The 18,150-nt window shown below is 41.7% G+C and overlaps 1 protein-coding gene across 1 annotated transcript; it reads right to left on the bottom strand.

Annotated features, from left to right (window-relative positions):
• Positions 1 to 3,688: 3,688 nt before the first annotated feature.
• Positions 3,689 to 17,793, bottom strand: NSL1 (NSL1 component of MIS12 kinetochore complex). The gene is made up of 6 exons (XM_077485747.1): positions 15,688 to 17,793; positions 12,975 to 13,050; positions 10,152 to 10,282; positions 9,794 to 9,848; positions 8,093 to 8,160; positions 3,689 to 4,150 (listed from the first exon to the last, which is right to left on the bottom strand). Exons 1-6 carry the CDS (start codon positions 17,734 to 17,736, stop codon positions 3,869 to 3,871), a joined length of 2,661 nt encoding a protein of 886 aa, XP_077341873.1. The 5' UTR covers positions 17,737 to 17,793; the 3' UTR covers positions 3,689 to 3,868.
• Positions 17,794 to 18,150: the final 357 nt, after the last annotated feature.

Raw genomic sequence — 18,150 nt, forward strand, 5'->3', positions numbered from 1 at the left:
CAGAAACCAGTGCTGGGGAGAAAAACCACGCTGAGGCTACAAGAAAATGACCGCCGGTAGTTCTTGTATAGACAAAAACCATTAGGAAAATGCCCGACAGCCATGCTTCTCACAGAAAATGGCCGCGGCTGCCGCTAATGGCGCCAGCACATGCAGAGCCCAGACACCAGCAGAGAGACAGATGAAAAACACATCGACACAGACAGCAACGCAGCCCCCAGCTAAGGGTCAGAGCCCCCCCCCCCGGCCCAGGTACATACATCGCACCACAGCCCAGCCATGCAGCAGCCCCCCGGGGGGGGGGGGGACACAGGGACAGGGAGGAGGGACCCCTTAATCGAACTCCCAGGGAATGCCCATCTGCTCTGTCCTGCCGAGACAGGGAGAGCTGTACTTACCATCCGGACGAGCTGGAGGCATCCCATCACAGACCCACACCCGAGCAGTATGGAGTGGCTGCTGGCCACAGCACACTGTGACAAAGACATCGGTAGTTCAGTCATATGTGTGCCCCAGAGCATTGTGCTCACTGGCCACCCCTGGAGCCTGAGGGGCATGTTGTGGCCGACCCAGCACGTAGCTAGGGCTTTGCTCAGGCTTGATGGCTGGGCTGGGGAGACAAGGATCTATATTTATCCAGCCTGTCACCCAGCCGACTGTCGATAGAAGATCACAGGATCAATATCTTGCGCACAAGGCAAAAATCTAGAAAAAAAATTCCTCAGGACGGATGGTCCCAGCAGGGAGGCTTGGTTCTTCTCCTTCACTAGGCAGAAAAAAACTGAGCTGCAGGAAGCAGGCTGAGGGGTTATAGCCAGAGGGACTGCCCCCTAGGTGGAACTGTACAGTTGTTTTCATGTGTATTACATGTTCTGCCTGGTCCTCTCCTGAAGGTGGCATGATAACCCTACGGTCAAGATTTAATGGAGCTGTGTCCGTCAATGAATCAAAGAGAAAAACATTTTTATTTTTTTGTACATTTTTCTATAATTGACGAGGGATACACATTGCTTGCATCCCTCAGAAGTGGCCACTGGCACTTGCATGTTTCTGAATATCACATAAATACATCTAGGAGTTAAACTCAGAACAGACCAATGATATAATTAAATTAACTAAATTTTATATAACATAAAATCTATTTAATACTTAAAGTAACGTCTAAAGTTAATAGCAAGCGGCTGTACATTAAAGTGTCGGTAGTATCATTTAACAAAAATAATTTACAAAATAGCAAGTGAGAACAGACTCCATTTCAACATCAAGAATACATTATTTTTTTGTATTTAGTTCTGCTGGAGGTGTTCCCATTTGCAGCCACATTGCAGGAAACAAAGGCAGTTCTCATTGGCTGCTAATGAATTAAAGCCCAATTGAACTTAGTTTAAATCAGCTAAATACATTCCAGCAGGTACATCAAAACAATAGTTAATGTCTTATTGTTAATTTCCTTTAGAAATTTGCCACAGCCTAGTAGTCCCCTGCCAGTATGCTACATAGTGGGACTCTTGCAGTCTGTGTGGAAGCAGTGGTTTCTCTGCAGAGGTCCAACATACTCAATACCGGGTCAAACCAAGATAAGCAACGTTCATGTTCCCTGCTGCTTGGAGAGCTTTGGCTCCGATTTGGCAGGAGGAGTGTTGGACCTCTGCAGAGGGATAACTGCTTCCACACAAGGGTGCTTCCCTGCAGCATGCTGGCAGGACACGGGCCTCTCTCTTAAGCAGTGGTTGCTTCCTAAAGAAAAACTATAAAACTCTGCACACTTTGTATTGCTGCACTTGGAATCCATTTATCCAAATTAAACTGAAAACTCAGTTTGACTTTAAATGTATGCAGGATTAACATTCTGCAGACTACTGCTCTCACACCTACAAGAACTAAAGTAAACGTAAAGCCCAACTCCAGGCAAAGCATGAACCCCTATAAACCTTCATAATAAGATGCCCCCCCACCACTAGAGCACCAATAGGAAGTGTCCATATCATACAGGCCATAATGTGCACACCCGCCTCAAGCAAACAGAAGAGAGAGGACTCAGGATTTGAGTGTCAGGTGACTGGGGCCTTAGGCAAGTAAAAAGGCATCTATTTATTCATTTTTTCCTTTTCATTTCAGTATTCAATTAGAGGGGGTGGGAGAGGGTTCATGTTTTGTCCAGCGTTGAGATTTCATTCTAATCGGCTGCTATGCATGTGTTTACAGAAACGTGCATTGTCTTTGTAAAGGACCCTGATTATTTTTAAGATTTTGATCACTAGACAGACAAAAAACAAAAACAAACAGACCTTTAAGATCACTGTATCCCTGTTGGAGTGATTCTTTAAGGCGTTGTAAAACTGCTAGAGAGCAATGTTGACATCCATAGGAGTTTCCTGAAGGCTGCAGTGGCCCAGGTCATATCATAGATCCTAGTCATGTGTTGTACAACCATATATTGAAACAAAACTATTGTATGTTGATGCTCATTTAGACAAATACAGTCACCAACGGGCATCTGTAAATTTGAGTCTGAGCTCTTGAATTCCTAAAATTGTGCTTATTACATTTGATTTTTTAAATCTACTAATTATTCTCTCCCCATCAGAGCAGAAGTGTCAGGCTGGAGGGGTCCTGTAGAGGCTAGTCTATCTCCTGTTTGCACTTAGTTCTGACAGTTTAAAACAAACAAACACAAAAAAAAAAGTCTGTTAAAGCGGAACTAAACAATTCTATCTTTTACAGCCAGAGAAGCTGCCATTTTACCTTGCGTTTGATCTGCACTTGCCATGGTGCTGAACATGTGATCACCAACCATTTGATGGCTTTAAAGTTTGGTTGAGTGCTAACAAACTCACAGGTAACTAACAGTTACCATTCAAGACATGCCTGGAATGTAATTGTGTTGGCAAACCGTTAAAATCGGTAGTTCTCCTTTAACCAGCAGTTCTCCTTTTCATGACATTCCAATCAGTTATTAGATCTGGGCTCTGCCATGAGATGAGCAAGCCTATATGGGGGGCCTTACAGCCTGACATTTGCGTTTTGACAAGGAGAGAATAAAAAATGTATAACAGACAGTCCGAAAGAATGGAGAGAGTGGAGAATACATATTCTTACAAATACCCATTAGCAATTGATTCTCTTTAAAGGAGAAGGTTTTGATCTCATGCACTGTAAGGCCAGGGAATATGGTGATCACAAAAGGCTTTACCCAACACACCAAGTAATCCATTGACTTCATTCCAACAAGTTTTTACTGCCACAACCCACAGGTGGGTCAGGTAGCCTTGGACACAATGGCGTTTGTTTCTCATAAAATACCTTTTGCCATAGCAACCAGATTTTTTTTTCCTTCAAAGCAAAAATGGGAGTACTGTTGCTAATGCTTTAAAAACGAAAACATGGACTTAATAAGGAAGTGCGAAACTCCTGTAACTCCCCAATCCTTAGCCTGGAGCTGTCCATTAGCATTTCCAGAAGGAAACAGCTTAAAGAGGACCTGTCACTTTAGAAATATCTTACTCTTGAATGTGTATGGTAGCAATTAATACATACAAAAAAAAAAAACACTATACTTTTTTGAAGCTGCCCCCCCCCCCCAACTCAGACCATTCCCTTACTGCACAGATATACGGATAGACATGTCCCAACATGGAAACTATAAGTCGGCCATTTCTAAAAGAAAAAAGCAGGTCCAAATATAGACTTTTTGAGATAACATATCAATCTTTTATGGATGGTGACAGGTTTTGTTTCATCGTCATCCAGTATTGAGAAGAACGCATAAGTTAGTGATATAAGTGAAGCTCCAGGCTTGATGTGAACAAGAATTAAAAAAAAAAAAAACAAACAAAAAAAACAAACACAAACACACCACAAAGTGTAATTAGGATTCCAGGCTAATTTTCCTCTTTGACTGTAAGGGGTATAAATGTCTCTGTGGTAATGAGATTTTCCGTTTTCGGAGGCTGCGCACCGGTGCGGCAAGGTCTTGGGGTTTGCTCTCAGTGGGAGTTGTCTCCAGGATTTTCGGAATGCTCTTTGAAATGTCTTCTATCACAACACGACTATAGAAAATGTCTTTTCGGATGTGCGATCCCTCCAACACAGGTTGGAGACTGAGAACTTCAGAGAATCCTTCAGCCTTTTCCAACTGAACAGGTAATGCCTGGTGGGGAGATAAAATGGATACAGATGTAAATACAAAAGCAATCCATTTCTAGTAACTGGTTTAGCCTAAAGTCTGAATAAAAGGATGCTGGTTTCTGGACCCTCCCACTATAGACTTATGCTGAAATCATCAAGTGTGAAAAGGACTGAGTTCTGTGATGGGTGCAGGTGGAGGCCAGTCAAATACCCCCCCATTCATGTAATCACTATTCCATCTTTGAACCAGTGATCACGTGCAGGCTAGAGGCTTCAAAAAAAAAAAAAAAAACCCACACGACAACAACGGCTCGTAGTTGTAATTGCAGGTGCCACTGCAGTTTAAAAGGTGTAAGTGTTCATCTGTGTAATATTGTTATTACCAGATACAAACTACAGTACTAAAAATGATTAAAGAAAAATGTGTTGAAATGTATTTTTTTTTATCAGCCTACAAATAAAAAGAATAGGGGTTTTGATAAACCACTATCCAAAATGAAAAACTGTATATACACACACAGAGAAAATTTATATATATATATATATATATATATATATATCTCAGAGCTATTGTCAAGTTAACCGACGCATGCCGACACTGGCAAGTTCAGCCTGGGCATCTAGGCTTCAATGACTCTATAGGGGTCGCAGCTATTTTAACCACTTCCATACCGGGCCTACTCTGGCACTCCTCTTCTATGTGTAAAAATCATCTATTTTTGCTAGACAATTATTTAGAACCTCCAAACATTATGTTTTTTTTCAGCAGAGACTCTAGGGAATAAAATGTCGGTCCTTGCCAACTGTTTACGTCACACGGTATTTGCACAGCAATTTTTCAAACACTTTTCTGAATTAAAAAAAAAAAAAAAAAAAGGTAAAGTATGCCCAATTTTTTTTGTATAATGTGAAAGATGTTATGCCAGGTAAATAGATACCCAACAACATGTCACACTTTAAAATGGCATATACTTGTAGAACGGCGTCAAAATTTGGTACTTAAAAATCTCCATAAGCAACGTTTTAATTTTTTTTTTTTTTTTTTTTATAGGTTTAGATTTAGAGGAGGTTCTGGGCTAGAATTGTTGCTCTTGCTCTAACACATGCGGCAATACATCACTTGTGCGATTTGAACGCTGCTACGCTGCTTACATATACATATATATGTGTGGTCGTGGTATGTTTCAATGTTTACTTCCGGCGCTCCGGACGTGATGTCATAACATCGCACCCGGGCCTCCAAAAGGTCATAGAGATGACTGGGGACCATCTGGTCACCAGAAATCTCTATGCTCAACTTCAGAAGCGGCTGATTCATTTTCCGGCTTGCTGAAGCACAGGAGGAGGGCAGTGGAAGGGGCGGGGGTGTTGTTGGTTGATGGTTGATTGTATGTCTAAAAACAAGATTCTTGTGCATTTGTGCTTGAATCTTGGTGTGCTTTGTATATTTTCTGCAGATCAGTGCAGAAATCCAGTGTGAAACATTCCCTCTGTGCAGGAGCTTCCTGTGGTCTTTTATCCACCCTCTCATTTTTCTGCAGGTATCATGTAGTGGGTGGAGCTTGCTGGTCCCTCCCACAGCTCTGCCACCCACACAGGTAATAACTGGGTTTGCAATTGCACTTGGTGTACACAGAGTGAATTTATATCCTTTGTGGTTATTGTAACAAGGCAACAATGTAAACATCACGATAATCATGACAAACGGATAACCTATTATCTGCCTAGATTTTCATGTTTTAATCTGTGTTTCAGGCTATGGTAAAGTTTTCACAATTAAAGATGTGGAAGACAGTAGTTCTGGAACAGAAAAGGGTGGGAGGGGAAAAAAAAAAGAAAAAAAGTCTTCTTCTCCATACAATTAGAAGCAATCATGGTTGCAATTAATAGACAAAATCAATGTGTTATAAACGATAACTTTTTTTTTTTTTTTAACTGCACTCAAAACAAATCCAAAATCCAGGTGTAGACTGCAAAAACTGCCACTATACAATGTGCAGATGTATGCTCCAAACTATAATAGGTGTGTATCATGATCAAGTACAGTGCAACATTAAAAGGATGTGATGACAAGGCATTTACATTGATGTTTTTTAAATCAGAATATTTCTGCAATTACACAAAGGTTTACACCTGCACATCACCCGGTACCCTGACTTTGTTTCTAAATGCAGAACAACGCACTTAAAGTGGTTGTAAGCTTTCAATTAAAAAAAAGTTACACAAACATACATGTTATTCTGACATGCTCTGTGTAAGGTTTTTGCACAGAGCAGTCCCCATCCCCCTTCTACTGGGGTCCACCACCAGTGCTTTCGGCCCCTCCTCTTCAACGGGTACCCCCCACAGAAAGATGCTTTTCATGGGGGCTCGCCCCCAAGTCCCACTGCTGTGTTCATTGACACAGACAGTGGGTCTCGGTCCCACCCTCACATCACAGCTTTTGAATGACAGTAGCGGGAGCCAATGGCTCCTGCTGCTATCAATCTGTCCAATGAAAAGTTTAACAGCAGATGGAGCTGCTGCGCTCATGCACATCATCGGATCGGGCTCACTGGGGGAGAGCTGCAGGGTGAAAAACCTTAAGGCTTTACAGCCACTTAAGGAAAAATAGGCCTCTGATAAGGAGTACAATATTGGGGGTGCAGTGTTGACCATAACTGCAGAGGAAAAAGATCTGGGGGTGCTTATATTAAAATTGTGAAATGAGCAAACAGTGGGGCCAGGTATTTGGGAATGTAAACAGAACTCTGTTGAGCATCAGTAGAGATATATAGGTTAAGCCTGTATGCTGACAATTCTTTATGATCTGGGCTTGGAATCTGGACTTGTTTTCAGTGCCACATATACTTCCTAGGCCCCTTTCACACATGTGGACCCACTCATTTCATCAGTTCAGTCATGTTTTTTCAAAGAAAAAAAAAAAAACGGATAAAGTTTACATTAGGTTTACATCAGTTGCTCATCAGCTTAACCAGCAGTTGCACATTCATTATTTTTATTTTATTTTTTACATCCACTACCAATGCAAAAATGGTCCATTTGTCAATTTACATCCGTTTTTCGTCTGCTCCGTTTTTTTAACAGAACAAAAATAGGGCTTTGATCAATATCAAAAACGGACGTTAACAGATGTAAAATAGATGATCATCCGTTTACATCCGTTTTTCCAAAGAGATGCATTGATGTCTATTTTTCATAGGTCAACGGATGGAGAAAAACTGACAAATGGTCCGTATGTGTGAAAGGGGCCTTATGCTTTTAGCTCTCATGGTTTTATTTAGTCTTCTTAAATCTAATAATTTAAAAAAGATAAAAAATTATGATGCTCAGGTTGCCATAATTGTGGGCCAGTGTACCAGAAAGCTACATATAGGAAATTATGGCTCCCTGAGAAATCAGTCATTCTAGCAACTTGATAACGACGTTTGTAAGGAGAGATCTGCATTAAATTGTAGCTCTAGCCTAGACATTTTTATTAGGTTTTGGATAGCATAGTTACCAGTTCCAACCCCAGCTTGTTTTTTTTTTTTTTAGCTTTATCCCATTTGGAGAGAGTTACCCTCTCCATTTTCCCTGGGGAGCATTGTCACCGGGACAAAAAGTCATGAGAAATCCAGCATGTTACAGCTTTCACTCAAACAGGAAGTGATGGAAAAAATCTTGCAACGGGCACACCCATGAAGTGGAGATTCCCTCTGACAGGGGTTTCTAACAAATTATACTATTTCTGTTTAGATTGTAAGCTAACAAGCAGGACCCTCTGAGCACTCTTACATTAAATTGTACTGTCTTCTGCCAAGTGCTGCACAAACAGTTTGCACTCTATAAATCTGGAAGAATAGGAAGGTCAAAAAATAAAAAATAAAGGAGGTTTTGGTTGAGAGACTTTGACACTTGCAAGGTGGAGAGGAGCAAAATATAAGTATTGGTAGGGACAGCTTCTCTGAAAAGTCAGTTTTACCTTTTTGGTTTCATGGATGTGATGGCAATTGGTTGCAGCTGTAGCACTTAGGTCCTTCATGCGCAATTCTGTACAGTTGCAGGAAACAGAGAAAACAGATTACATCTGCAGCCATCAGCATAAACACCAATAAAATTATCAAAGCTATAAATCAGCATACAAAGCAGTGCCGTGTCTTAAAATAAACCAGTACTGCCAAGCCCAAGTGAAAGCACCAAGTAGCCTGACTATAGCCTTTATAGGGATAAGGACCCTCCCCCTATCACCACGACAGGGCTCATGACTACAATTGGTACCTACAGATGAAGTGGGTGGCAGAGAAGCATATGGAAGGTAAGAATGGGCAGCTAAGGGGGTGTGCTATTAGGTGAATAGGTTACTCCACCCTAAAAAAGGGGTTTCATATCCTAGATAGCAAGATAGGCTTACCAGCCAATAGGAGCATTTCAAATGTCAGTAAAGGATGACAGCTGGGGTCTAGCTTACATGTTAGTGAAGTGTTAGGGCCTGATCAGACCTTGGCATCCTGGTGCATTCTACTAATGTGCATGGAATTAACGCAGACCATCCATTACGAGATTTTTTATTTTTGTCCCCACCCCTCTGGGTAAACTTTAATACCATTTTTTGTGCTGCAAGGCAGCACGTCCTGCTTAGGTGAGAATTATGTATGGACCCCCTCTGCTTCTTGGGATTGCCACATCCCATAGGGTAGCGGTTTACAGAGGGTGCATGCAAGCCACGAGATCCTGCGTACACATAGAATTCCTGCACACGCATGTTCCGGATTTCTGCACATGCACGCAATTCCTGCAGTGCTCTAAAAAGGTACAGATATTAGAAACTAGTGGAATCTCTCTCATTTGCACAGTAATGCCAAATTTGTGTATGTGTTTGAAAATGCACTGCTGTTATTGTATCACTTAAGTTGGAAACCTAATAAAATCTTGAATAAACCAAAAACTGTGGTACCCACAAAATGGTAGAAAAAAATTAAAAAAAATCCCCAAAATTGTACATATTGATTTTTAAAAACCTTTAAAAAAGGCATTTCTGTAACCAGTAGAATAGGCTTTACAATATCTGCATGCTTCTTTTAATCCTTTGATTGCTGTGACAAGTAGGCCACATCCTTGGCCATCAAAGGGATAAATATAGATAATAATGGGTAGAAACATCTGGTTTCATACAACAGCTGAACACACATTAGCTTTCAGAAATTGTGCACCATTTCTAAAGCCTCATACACACGATAGGACTTTGTACAAACTTCCCCTTGGATTTTTGTACAAAGGGCGTCGGCCCTGAACTTGTATTGCATACACACAGCAGGACTTTTTCAGCCAACTTTCACCAAATCATGTGGTTTTTCTGCTCTTTACCGCCACCTTTGGTCAACTTCTGTATTGTTGTCTGATCTTTTGCATTGGTTCTGAGCATGCCTGTTTGTACTTTGTACAAAAGTCCTATGGTTTTCTGTACACACGATCAGACTTTGCTCCATCGGACTTTTGTTGCCAGAAAGTTTGTCCGTTCGCACAGCCAACAAAAGTCCGATGAAAACCAAAAAAGTTTGTCCGATGGAGCGTACACGCGGTCGGATGTTGCTCCAAAACAGCTAATTTGCATGTTTGTTGTCAAAAAGTCTGATCGTGTGTACGGGCCTTAAGACACACTGAACAAAATGATAAACTTGCTTACCAAGTGCTGGATCGAGCCTGACCTTTTCTGGATTCACAACTGGCTTGTACTGGTTCTGCACATAAACAAAGGATATCAAATCACAGGTCACAAGACATCACTAAACAAATAGGGGTTGATTTACTAAAACTTGAATGTGAAAAATCTGGTGCAGCTTTGCATAGTAGCCAATCAGTATCTAAATTCAGCTTGTTCAATTATGCTCTCCAGTTTTAATAAATCAACCACATAGTGTAAGTATGGCGGCTAAGTAGTTGGTAGCCTTGATGTGCCACACTGGGTTCCAGCAATCAACCATAAACGAAATATCGTTATTGGTCCACTGACCTAAAAATTACTATTTGTATGAAAAACATACCAGGATTTCACGCTCAGTTTTTAATGCTTTGACAAAATGACTCAGGATCTTCCTCGGATATCGCTTTCTCTTCATTGAGGTCTCCACCATGGCTTCATCCAATTGGTCTTCTAGTATTTTAATGTCCGGTTCTGCCAGGTGAGGAAATATAAAATAAGCATGGGTTTCTATAACTATACCAAAGCATATACAGCCATGGCCAAAAGTTGAGAATGACACAAATATTAATTTTCAAAGTCTGCTGCCTCAGTTTTTACGATGCCAATTTATATATACTCCAGAATGTTATGAAGAATGATCAGATGAATTGCAAAGTCCCTTTTTGCCATGAAAATTAACTAAATCCCATAAAAAAACATTTCCATTGCATTTGTGAAGGAGGCTTCAGGTAGCCCAAGAAAGTCCAGCAAGTGCCAGGACCGTCTCCTACAGTTGATTCAGCTGTGGGGCATCACCAGTGCTGAGCTTGTTCAGGAATGGTGTGAGTACATTGGCACACATAGTGAGAAGACTTTTGGAGGATGACCCGGTATGAAGAAGGGCAGCAAAGAAGCCACTTCTATCCAGGAAAAACATCAGGGACAGACTGATATTCTGCAAAAGCTACATGGATTGGACTGCTGAGGAGTGGGGTAAAGTAATTTTCTCTGATGAATCCCCTTTCCAATTGTTTGGGGCATCTGGAAAAAGCCTTGTCCTAGTCTAGCTGTGTATCTTTGTAATATAAATACTCAAGATGATGTGCTACACTTAGGTCTAAGCCCAGGGGGCTGGTCTGTTGTATAGTCTTCCAGTCACTTATTTTTTTGGGGAGGGGGAGGGGCAAGCTGGAGCATGTGCAGCAGAGTGAATTCACAGAACTGGTGAGCCAGGAGCAAGGAAACTTGTATCCTCTCCCAAACAGTCATGATCATGAGAAGCACAGTGACAGAGTGATGACATCAATGGGTTAAAAACTTCAATACCGTGATTTTTCACCCCCTTCCTGCCCAGGCTAATTTTGAATGACTATTGCGGGGTCATGCAATGCTGTACCCAAATTAAATCTTATATTTTTGAGACAGATAGAGCTTTCTTTTGGTGGCATTTAAAGACAAAATTTTGAAGAGAAAAAAGTTTTTTCTTAACTAGAAAATTGTGTAAATAAGTAATTTTTTCCCATTCACTGGATGTGCGCTGATGAGGTAGCACTGATAAGATGGTTCTGAAGGGCAATGATGAGGTCACATGATTTCCTCCCAGAATGGGGGGCACCTTGTGCCCGTCATTTTACTATATGGCGGGCAGGTGGTGGTTAACCGGTTCCCGACCAGCGCACGCCGATGTACGTCGGCAGAATGGCACGGGCGGGCATATTGGAGTACAGGTATGTCCAATCTCTAATGCCGCCCCGCCATCGCGTGCTGGTCGGGACCCCTGGGAGTCCAGTAACGGGTCCCGCGGACTCGATCGCCACAGGCATACCCGCGATTGTCTCACGGGGCGGCTGAACGGAGAGATGCTGTTGTAAACAGCATCTCACCGTTCTACCTAGCAACTAGTGATGCTGATCTCTGCTCCATGTGATTGGAGCAGAGATCAATGTTCACGAAATGAAAGCCCATCCCCCAACAGTTAGTAACACACCCCTAGGAACACTTAACCCCTACACTGCCACCCACTGGTTAACCCCTTCACTGCCAGTGTCTTTACACAGGAATCACTGCATTTATATAGCAGTCATTGCTGTATATATGACAATGGTCCCAAAAATGTGTCAAAAATGTCCGACGTGTCCGCCATAATGTCGCATTCACAATAAAATTCGCTGATCGCTGCCATTACTAGTAAAAAAAAAAAAAAAAAAAAAAAAAAAAAAAATTAATAAAAATGCCATAAAACTATCCTCTATTTTGTAAACGCTATAACTTTTGCACAAAGCAATCAATAACCGCTTATCGCGATTTTCTTTTTTTTTTTTTACAAAAATATGTAGAAAAATAAGTATCAGCCTAAACTGAGGGAAACATTTTTTATATATTTTTGGGGGATATTTATTATAACAAAAAGTAAAAAATAATGCGTTTTTTTCAAAATTGTCGCTCTATTTTTGTTTATAGCGCAAAAAATAAAAACCGCAGGGGTGATCAAATACCACCAAAAGAAAGCTATTTGTGGGGAAAAAAAAAAAAAAAAAAAAAAGGATGTCAATTTTGTTTGGGAGCCACATTGCATGACCGTGCAATTGTCAGTTAAAGCGACGTAGTGCCGAATTGCAAAAAGTGGTCTGGTCTTTGACCAGCAAAACGGTCCGGGGCTGAAGTGGTTAAATTAGTTATGTAATGAATAAAAAGATTTTCTATAAAAATGAACTTTTTGATTTGGGGGGAGGGAAGCCAAATGTATTATTAATTATTCCATATTGCATCCGATGGTAAAGAACGTTTCATCTGGAGTTGGGCTTTAAAGGAGTTGTAAAATCATTTTATTTTTTTCATCTTCGCCTCCTCCTCGCCACCTGATTGGCTGAGACAGCAGCGGCGCCACTGGCTCCCGCAGCTGTAAATCAAGGGCAGTCAGTCAGCCAGCCAAACAGGGGAGAGAGGGGGATGGGGTCCGTGTCTGAATGGACACACAGAGCTGTGACTCGTCTCGGGCGCCCCCCATAGGAAGCCGCTGACTGTGGGGGCACTCGATAGGAGGGAGGGGCCAGGAGTAGCAAAGAGGGCCCGAGAAGGTGAGGATTCAGGCTGCTCTGTGCAAAACCAACTGCACAGAGGAGTAAGTATATCATGTTTGTTTTTTTAAACTCAAGACTTTATAATCACTTTAACTGATTCTTACCAGAGTCTTTATCTGGGGCCTCGTGCCATGACAGTCCATTGATGCTGACATTCTCTTGAAAGGCAGATTCAAAGTCCTGAATTTAAACAAAATATGTCAAATCCCAAGAACACCAATTCTACCTGTAGAATATGCCGAGGTCTTGTAACAACTGTATTAAATATCAGTCTAGCCCTATTCCACAAATGATACTTAAAAGTAGAACTCCAGTTTTGTTTTGATTTAAAAAAACGAGAGCTTGGGGTCATTAAAAAATAGGAATAGAGCAGCTTTTGCTGTAATATTGCCCCCTCAGTACTTGTTTTCCACCACTTGATGTCACTACTCCCAGCAGTGTTAATCGTTATGGTTCCTCAAAGACTGCAGGTAAACCGATGTCTCCACAGTCCACGGCAGCTCTCACTGTTCACTTGCATGGACCCCCACGTCACTACAAACACAGTACTAATGTAGGAGGTCAGGGAGAGGGAGCAGTGAGATCTTCCGGGGACCATGGAAACCCTTTCCCTGTAGATTTGGGGAACCAGTCCTCTGGAATGCAGTTGCGTTCAGAGGAAAAGGTAAGTAAGTATGTGCACCTCTTCTTCTGCAGAGTATTTGTTCCTGGAGATTTTAAATAAACACAGGACAAGGGGGCTTTAAATCAACTAGTGTACCGGGTTCTATACACCAATACTCAGATAATAGCAAATCTTTATATGCCTCAAGCATGCAAATCGTGGTACCCTCGTGCAATTTTTGACACTGACATTCATTGCAGTATGCCGCCAGTTCATTTACATTGGAACCTCAATGTCAGCGGGGAAAAAAAAAAAAACACACACACACACACACACACACACACACACACACACTTGTGCTTTTCCGCAACGCAACCTATATATTCCTTTGTACATGCCATGTCTAATCCAGGAAAGCACTGCTGGTGCCAAAAATGAGTGGCAACAAGCATACCCATCGCCCTTTGGTGCCCCTTAAGAGGGGTGTGAATTGTTAATTGGGTGTTAACATGTGGTCAGGCTGCTCTGGCACATCATACTGTACACAAAATAAATTTGGCTGCATACCACCGCCCGTCCAAGAGTGTTGAGTAAATTGTACAATGAGTACTACCATCAGGACACAATCAGATAAATCAGGCTTATGCATTTCACACAACCATTCTGCTTCCTCAAAACCAGGTCAAAACACTCTTGGACCGTCAATTTATTTTGAATCCAGCATCTCAGGAGTAAGCCAGGGCTAGCATCCAGACCACTGAGTCCATCAGGACATTATATTCACCTGGAGCAGTGGACTTCTCTTTTCTCCTTGACATACTGTATACGGTGTACAGTAAAACCGTGGTTTGAGAGGAACGTTTTTCATAAATTTTGACTTGATATTAGAGCTGCACAATTCTGGCCAAAATGAGAATCATAATTTTTTTACTTATAATAAAAAGATCACGATTCTCTCAATGCAATATATCTCTATATCTATATATTTTATATATTTATTTTTTAGGCGAGAGAGAGCGAGAGCCTCTCCTCCTCGGGTGTCACCGCCCCCCCCTCCTTTTCCTCTCAAGTGTCCCTCTATCCTCTCAGGTGCCACACCCCTTTTTCCGCCCCCTCTCTCTAGTGATCTCCCTCCCCGTCAGGTGCCCCCAATCCCAGGATCCCCCCCTCTACGTTAGGTCTCTCTCTCTCTCTCTCAAGTGTCCCCCCCCTCCCCGTCCAGTCTGCATTTCTATGGTGTGAATTAGAGCTGCACGATTCTGGACAAAATAAGAATCACGATTTTTTTGCTTAGAATAAAAAAGATTACGATTCTTCGCGACCTAAAACCTTTCACAACATAAAAAAAAAAAAAAAAAAAAAAAAAATTAAAAAAAAAGGGTTAACTTTTCTGTTTTTTTAATTCATTAAAGTAATTTTTTCCCAAAAAAATTGCATTTGAAAGAGCGCTGCGCAAATACAGTGTGATAAAGTATTACAACAACCAACATTTTATTCTCTAGGGTGTCTATAAAAAAAAAAAAAAAAAAAAAAAATGTATATAATGTTTGGGGGTTCTAAGTAATATTTTAGCAAAAAAATAAATAAAAAAAATGATTTTAACTTGAAACCAACAAATGTCAGAAAAAGGTTTAGTGTTTAAGTGGTTAAACTTTTTTCACTTACACAAAAAGTCTATTCCATTGACAACTTGTTACAATGTTTATACTTAAGTTCAACTGATAAAGAAAGTTTTGATTCTTGGCCCAGTTTTTCTCTTCCTTTCTTTTGAGGGCTGTGGCTTCAGAAGAGCAGAGAGAATTCTTTGCATAGAAAGAATTGTGCAACGCTTTAGTCAAGATCGCGATAATGATTCTTGACGATTAATTGTGCAGCTCTAGTGTAAACTGGCCCTTAAACAAATCTAATATATATATATATATATATATATATATATATATATATATATATATATATATATATATATATATATATATATATATATATATATATATATATATATATCTCTATATATATATATATATATATATATATATATATATATATATATATATATATATATATATATATATATATATCTCTATATATATATATATATATATATCTATATATCTATATATCTATATATCTATATATCTATATATATTATTAATTTATTTTTTTATTTTAACATCTGTACTGAAATTCAAGTTCCAAAGCCAAACACTTCTTACCCAGACCAAGTTCTTGTGATGCTGCTGCCTCTGTTCCTCATTCAGATACTGCTGACTATCCACAATTTCTTTGCAGATCCCAGAACACATCCCCAGCACTTCCTGCAATAACTGCTTGGAACAACAGTGCACTTTATAGTCTCTGACAGGCTCTCCTGCATTGCTCTCCATGGTCAAGTTCGAAGGATGCCTTTCATCAACCGGTTCCTCAAGATTTTTATTTTTGGTTACGTTTTTCCTGGGGCTGATGTTCCCCCTAGGATTCCCCAAACCTTCCCCAATCTGGGTTTTGGGTTCACTTTTCCCAGTCCTTCCTTTGGAAAGTGTACCATCACCTCCTCGTATTGTCTCACCATTGCCACCACTGATGCCAGAGCCATCACAGCTTCTCCTTGGTCTTAAGTTTTTACCCGGATTTCTAACCCCAGAGATGTCCAACGTCTCCTCACTTTGGTTGCTAGGCCTCATTACACTTCCTCCTTTACTTAAAATTGTATCACTGTCCCTTTTATTGGCAGCAGTGGAAAGTCCAGCTTTCTCGTAGTCTTTTTGTCCCCTGGTGCCTCCGCTGATTAAATCATGCCTTTCAGTGGAAGAACTGGGTCCTCTGGAGCTGTTCTGTACATTACTGCTGGAGCCCTTAGGGCTCCTCAGTCTTTGTAAACTTCTATTGTGGCTGCTACTCCCACCAAAGTCCCCAGATCCTTTTTCCTCTTGAAAGTTTATTGCTTTACTGGATCTGGTCTCTCTGGTTAATGAAACATTGATACCAGTGGACAAAACGGCTGCTCTGGGGCTGTCCTCTACATTAACATTGCTGCTACTAAGGTTTTCCTTTGGTTGTGAGCTTCTATTATGACCGCTGCTCCTACCAAGGTCCTCAGATCCTTCCCCTTGTTGAGAGTTGGCCTTGGCTTGGTTTTCATTCTTCTGCTGGCTTGAGTCTAAACCATCACCTCCTATCCTGACCGCAATGGAGACTTCAGGTTCCTCAAAGTCCTTTGCTCTGCTGGCTCTGGTCTTTCTGCTAGATGAGGTGGCTCCTTTGTGGTCATCCTCTACATTAAAGCCAGAGACCTCATGACTTTTATGACTGCTGCTCTCCTCAGGGTTCTCTTGTTTTTGAGATTTGGGCTCCACAAGGTCTACATTTTCCATTATCTCTTTGCTTGAAATGGCATCTTTACCCTTGATGGCCATGGAGGCTTCAGATCCCTCCTGCATTCTTCCAGCACTGGATCTGGTCTCTCTCTTCAGTGATACATTAGTTACAGCAACTGCTCCTCTGGACCGGTTCTCTCCATTAATGCTGGAGCCGTCGCGGCTTCTCCTTGGTCGCCGGCTGCTGTCATGGCTGCTGCTCTCAACAGAGCCCTCAGAGCCATGTGTTTTTTCAGAGCTGGGCTCAGCAAGGCGTGCTTCGTCTTTGCTCGAGATTGCACCTTCACCCAGTCCTCTTATTGCAGCGGAGGCTCCAGGCTGCTCTTGGCTTTTAGCTTTGCTGGATCTGGTCTCTCTGCTGAGGGATGAATTAGTGGTGGGGGAGGAGGTGGCTCCTTGGGGGCTGTCCGCTATGTGAACACTGGAGCTGTCCTGGCTTCTACCGTCATCACCTCTAGGAGAATGAGAGGCACTTTTGGGCTCCATGGAGGGTGCGTGGTCGGCAGCGCTGGGCCCTTTGGGGAGCGCGTTCTCGGCAGCGCTTGGACCCTCGGGGTGCGCGCTCTTTGAGTCTCTTTTCTGCTTCCTTCCTGTGGAGGGCGCTCTGTTATTGGGTTCTTGGTCTGTTTCATTCTTACTCTGAGGAGTCCCTTTATTGGGGTCTTGCTTCCTCCTGAGTAGCTCGTCACTTCTCCTCTTGCCTAGGGACCCCTCCCGACCCTCTGTCCTCCTCTTCTCCGCAGACAAGCTCTTTGCATTACCGGAAGTCCTGAGCTCTGAGGGGCCCCGGACCCCTGAGGAGGAAGAAGCTGGTCCGTTCTCAGCGGCCACTCTCGTATCCTGTAACCGGAGACTCCTTCGCTTCGGACTGTCAACATTTGCCGCCATTTTCAAAAACCCGAAAGACCCGCGCCGGAAGTCCCGTTTCCAAATCTGCACCCCCGGGAAACCGTCCCTAACACATTCGTTCCTTGTAGGTTGAAGGGACGGCTTGCTTTGATATTTTTCTATCGTTATTATTCTGTACGCATTAGAATACTATTACGTATTCTTTCCAAACGAACATCACGGCATATTTCGGTATTTTTCCCTGTACAAATTCTCACCGGAAGTCGAAGAGCCGACATCTTGCTACACCCAATCTTAATTTATTACTATTTCTACCTAACTTGTATCCAGACTGCCTTGTAATTGATATATTTAAATTATTTTAGTGACAAAAAAATAATAATAAAAACGTGAGTAACTAGCTGCCAGCTAAAACCGAAAATTCGCCATCTTACTACACCCGACAGTTGCCAG

This window comes from Lithobates pipiens, unplaced genomic scaffold (genome assembly GCF_037356315.1).
Source record: "Lithobates pipiens isolate NorthernLeopardFrog02 unplaced genomic scaffold, aLitPip1_a1.2 Scaffold_18, whole genome shotgun sequence".
In the NCBI taxonomy this organism is placed as follows: Eukaryota; Metazoa; Chordata; class Amphibia; order Anura; family Ranidae; genus Lithobates; species Lithobates pipiens.

Bases quoted from the DNA above. Each gene is read 5' to 3' on its own strand.
- NSL1 (XM_077485747.1), bottom strand. From the start codon at position 17,736: ATGGCGGCAAATGTTGACAGTCCGAAGCGAAGGAGTCTCCGGTTACAG. The intron at 13,051-15,687 runs GTAAGAAGTGTT...GTTTAAATTCAG, and splicing joins ATCACAAGAACTTGGTCTGG to GACTTTGAATCTGCCTTTCA. The intron at 4,151-8,092 runs GTAAAACTGACT...TCTCCCCACCAG, and splicing joins ACATCCATGAAACCAAAAAG to GCATTACCTGTTCAGTTGGA.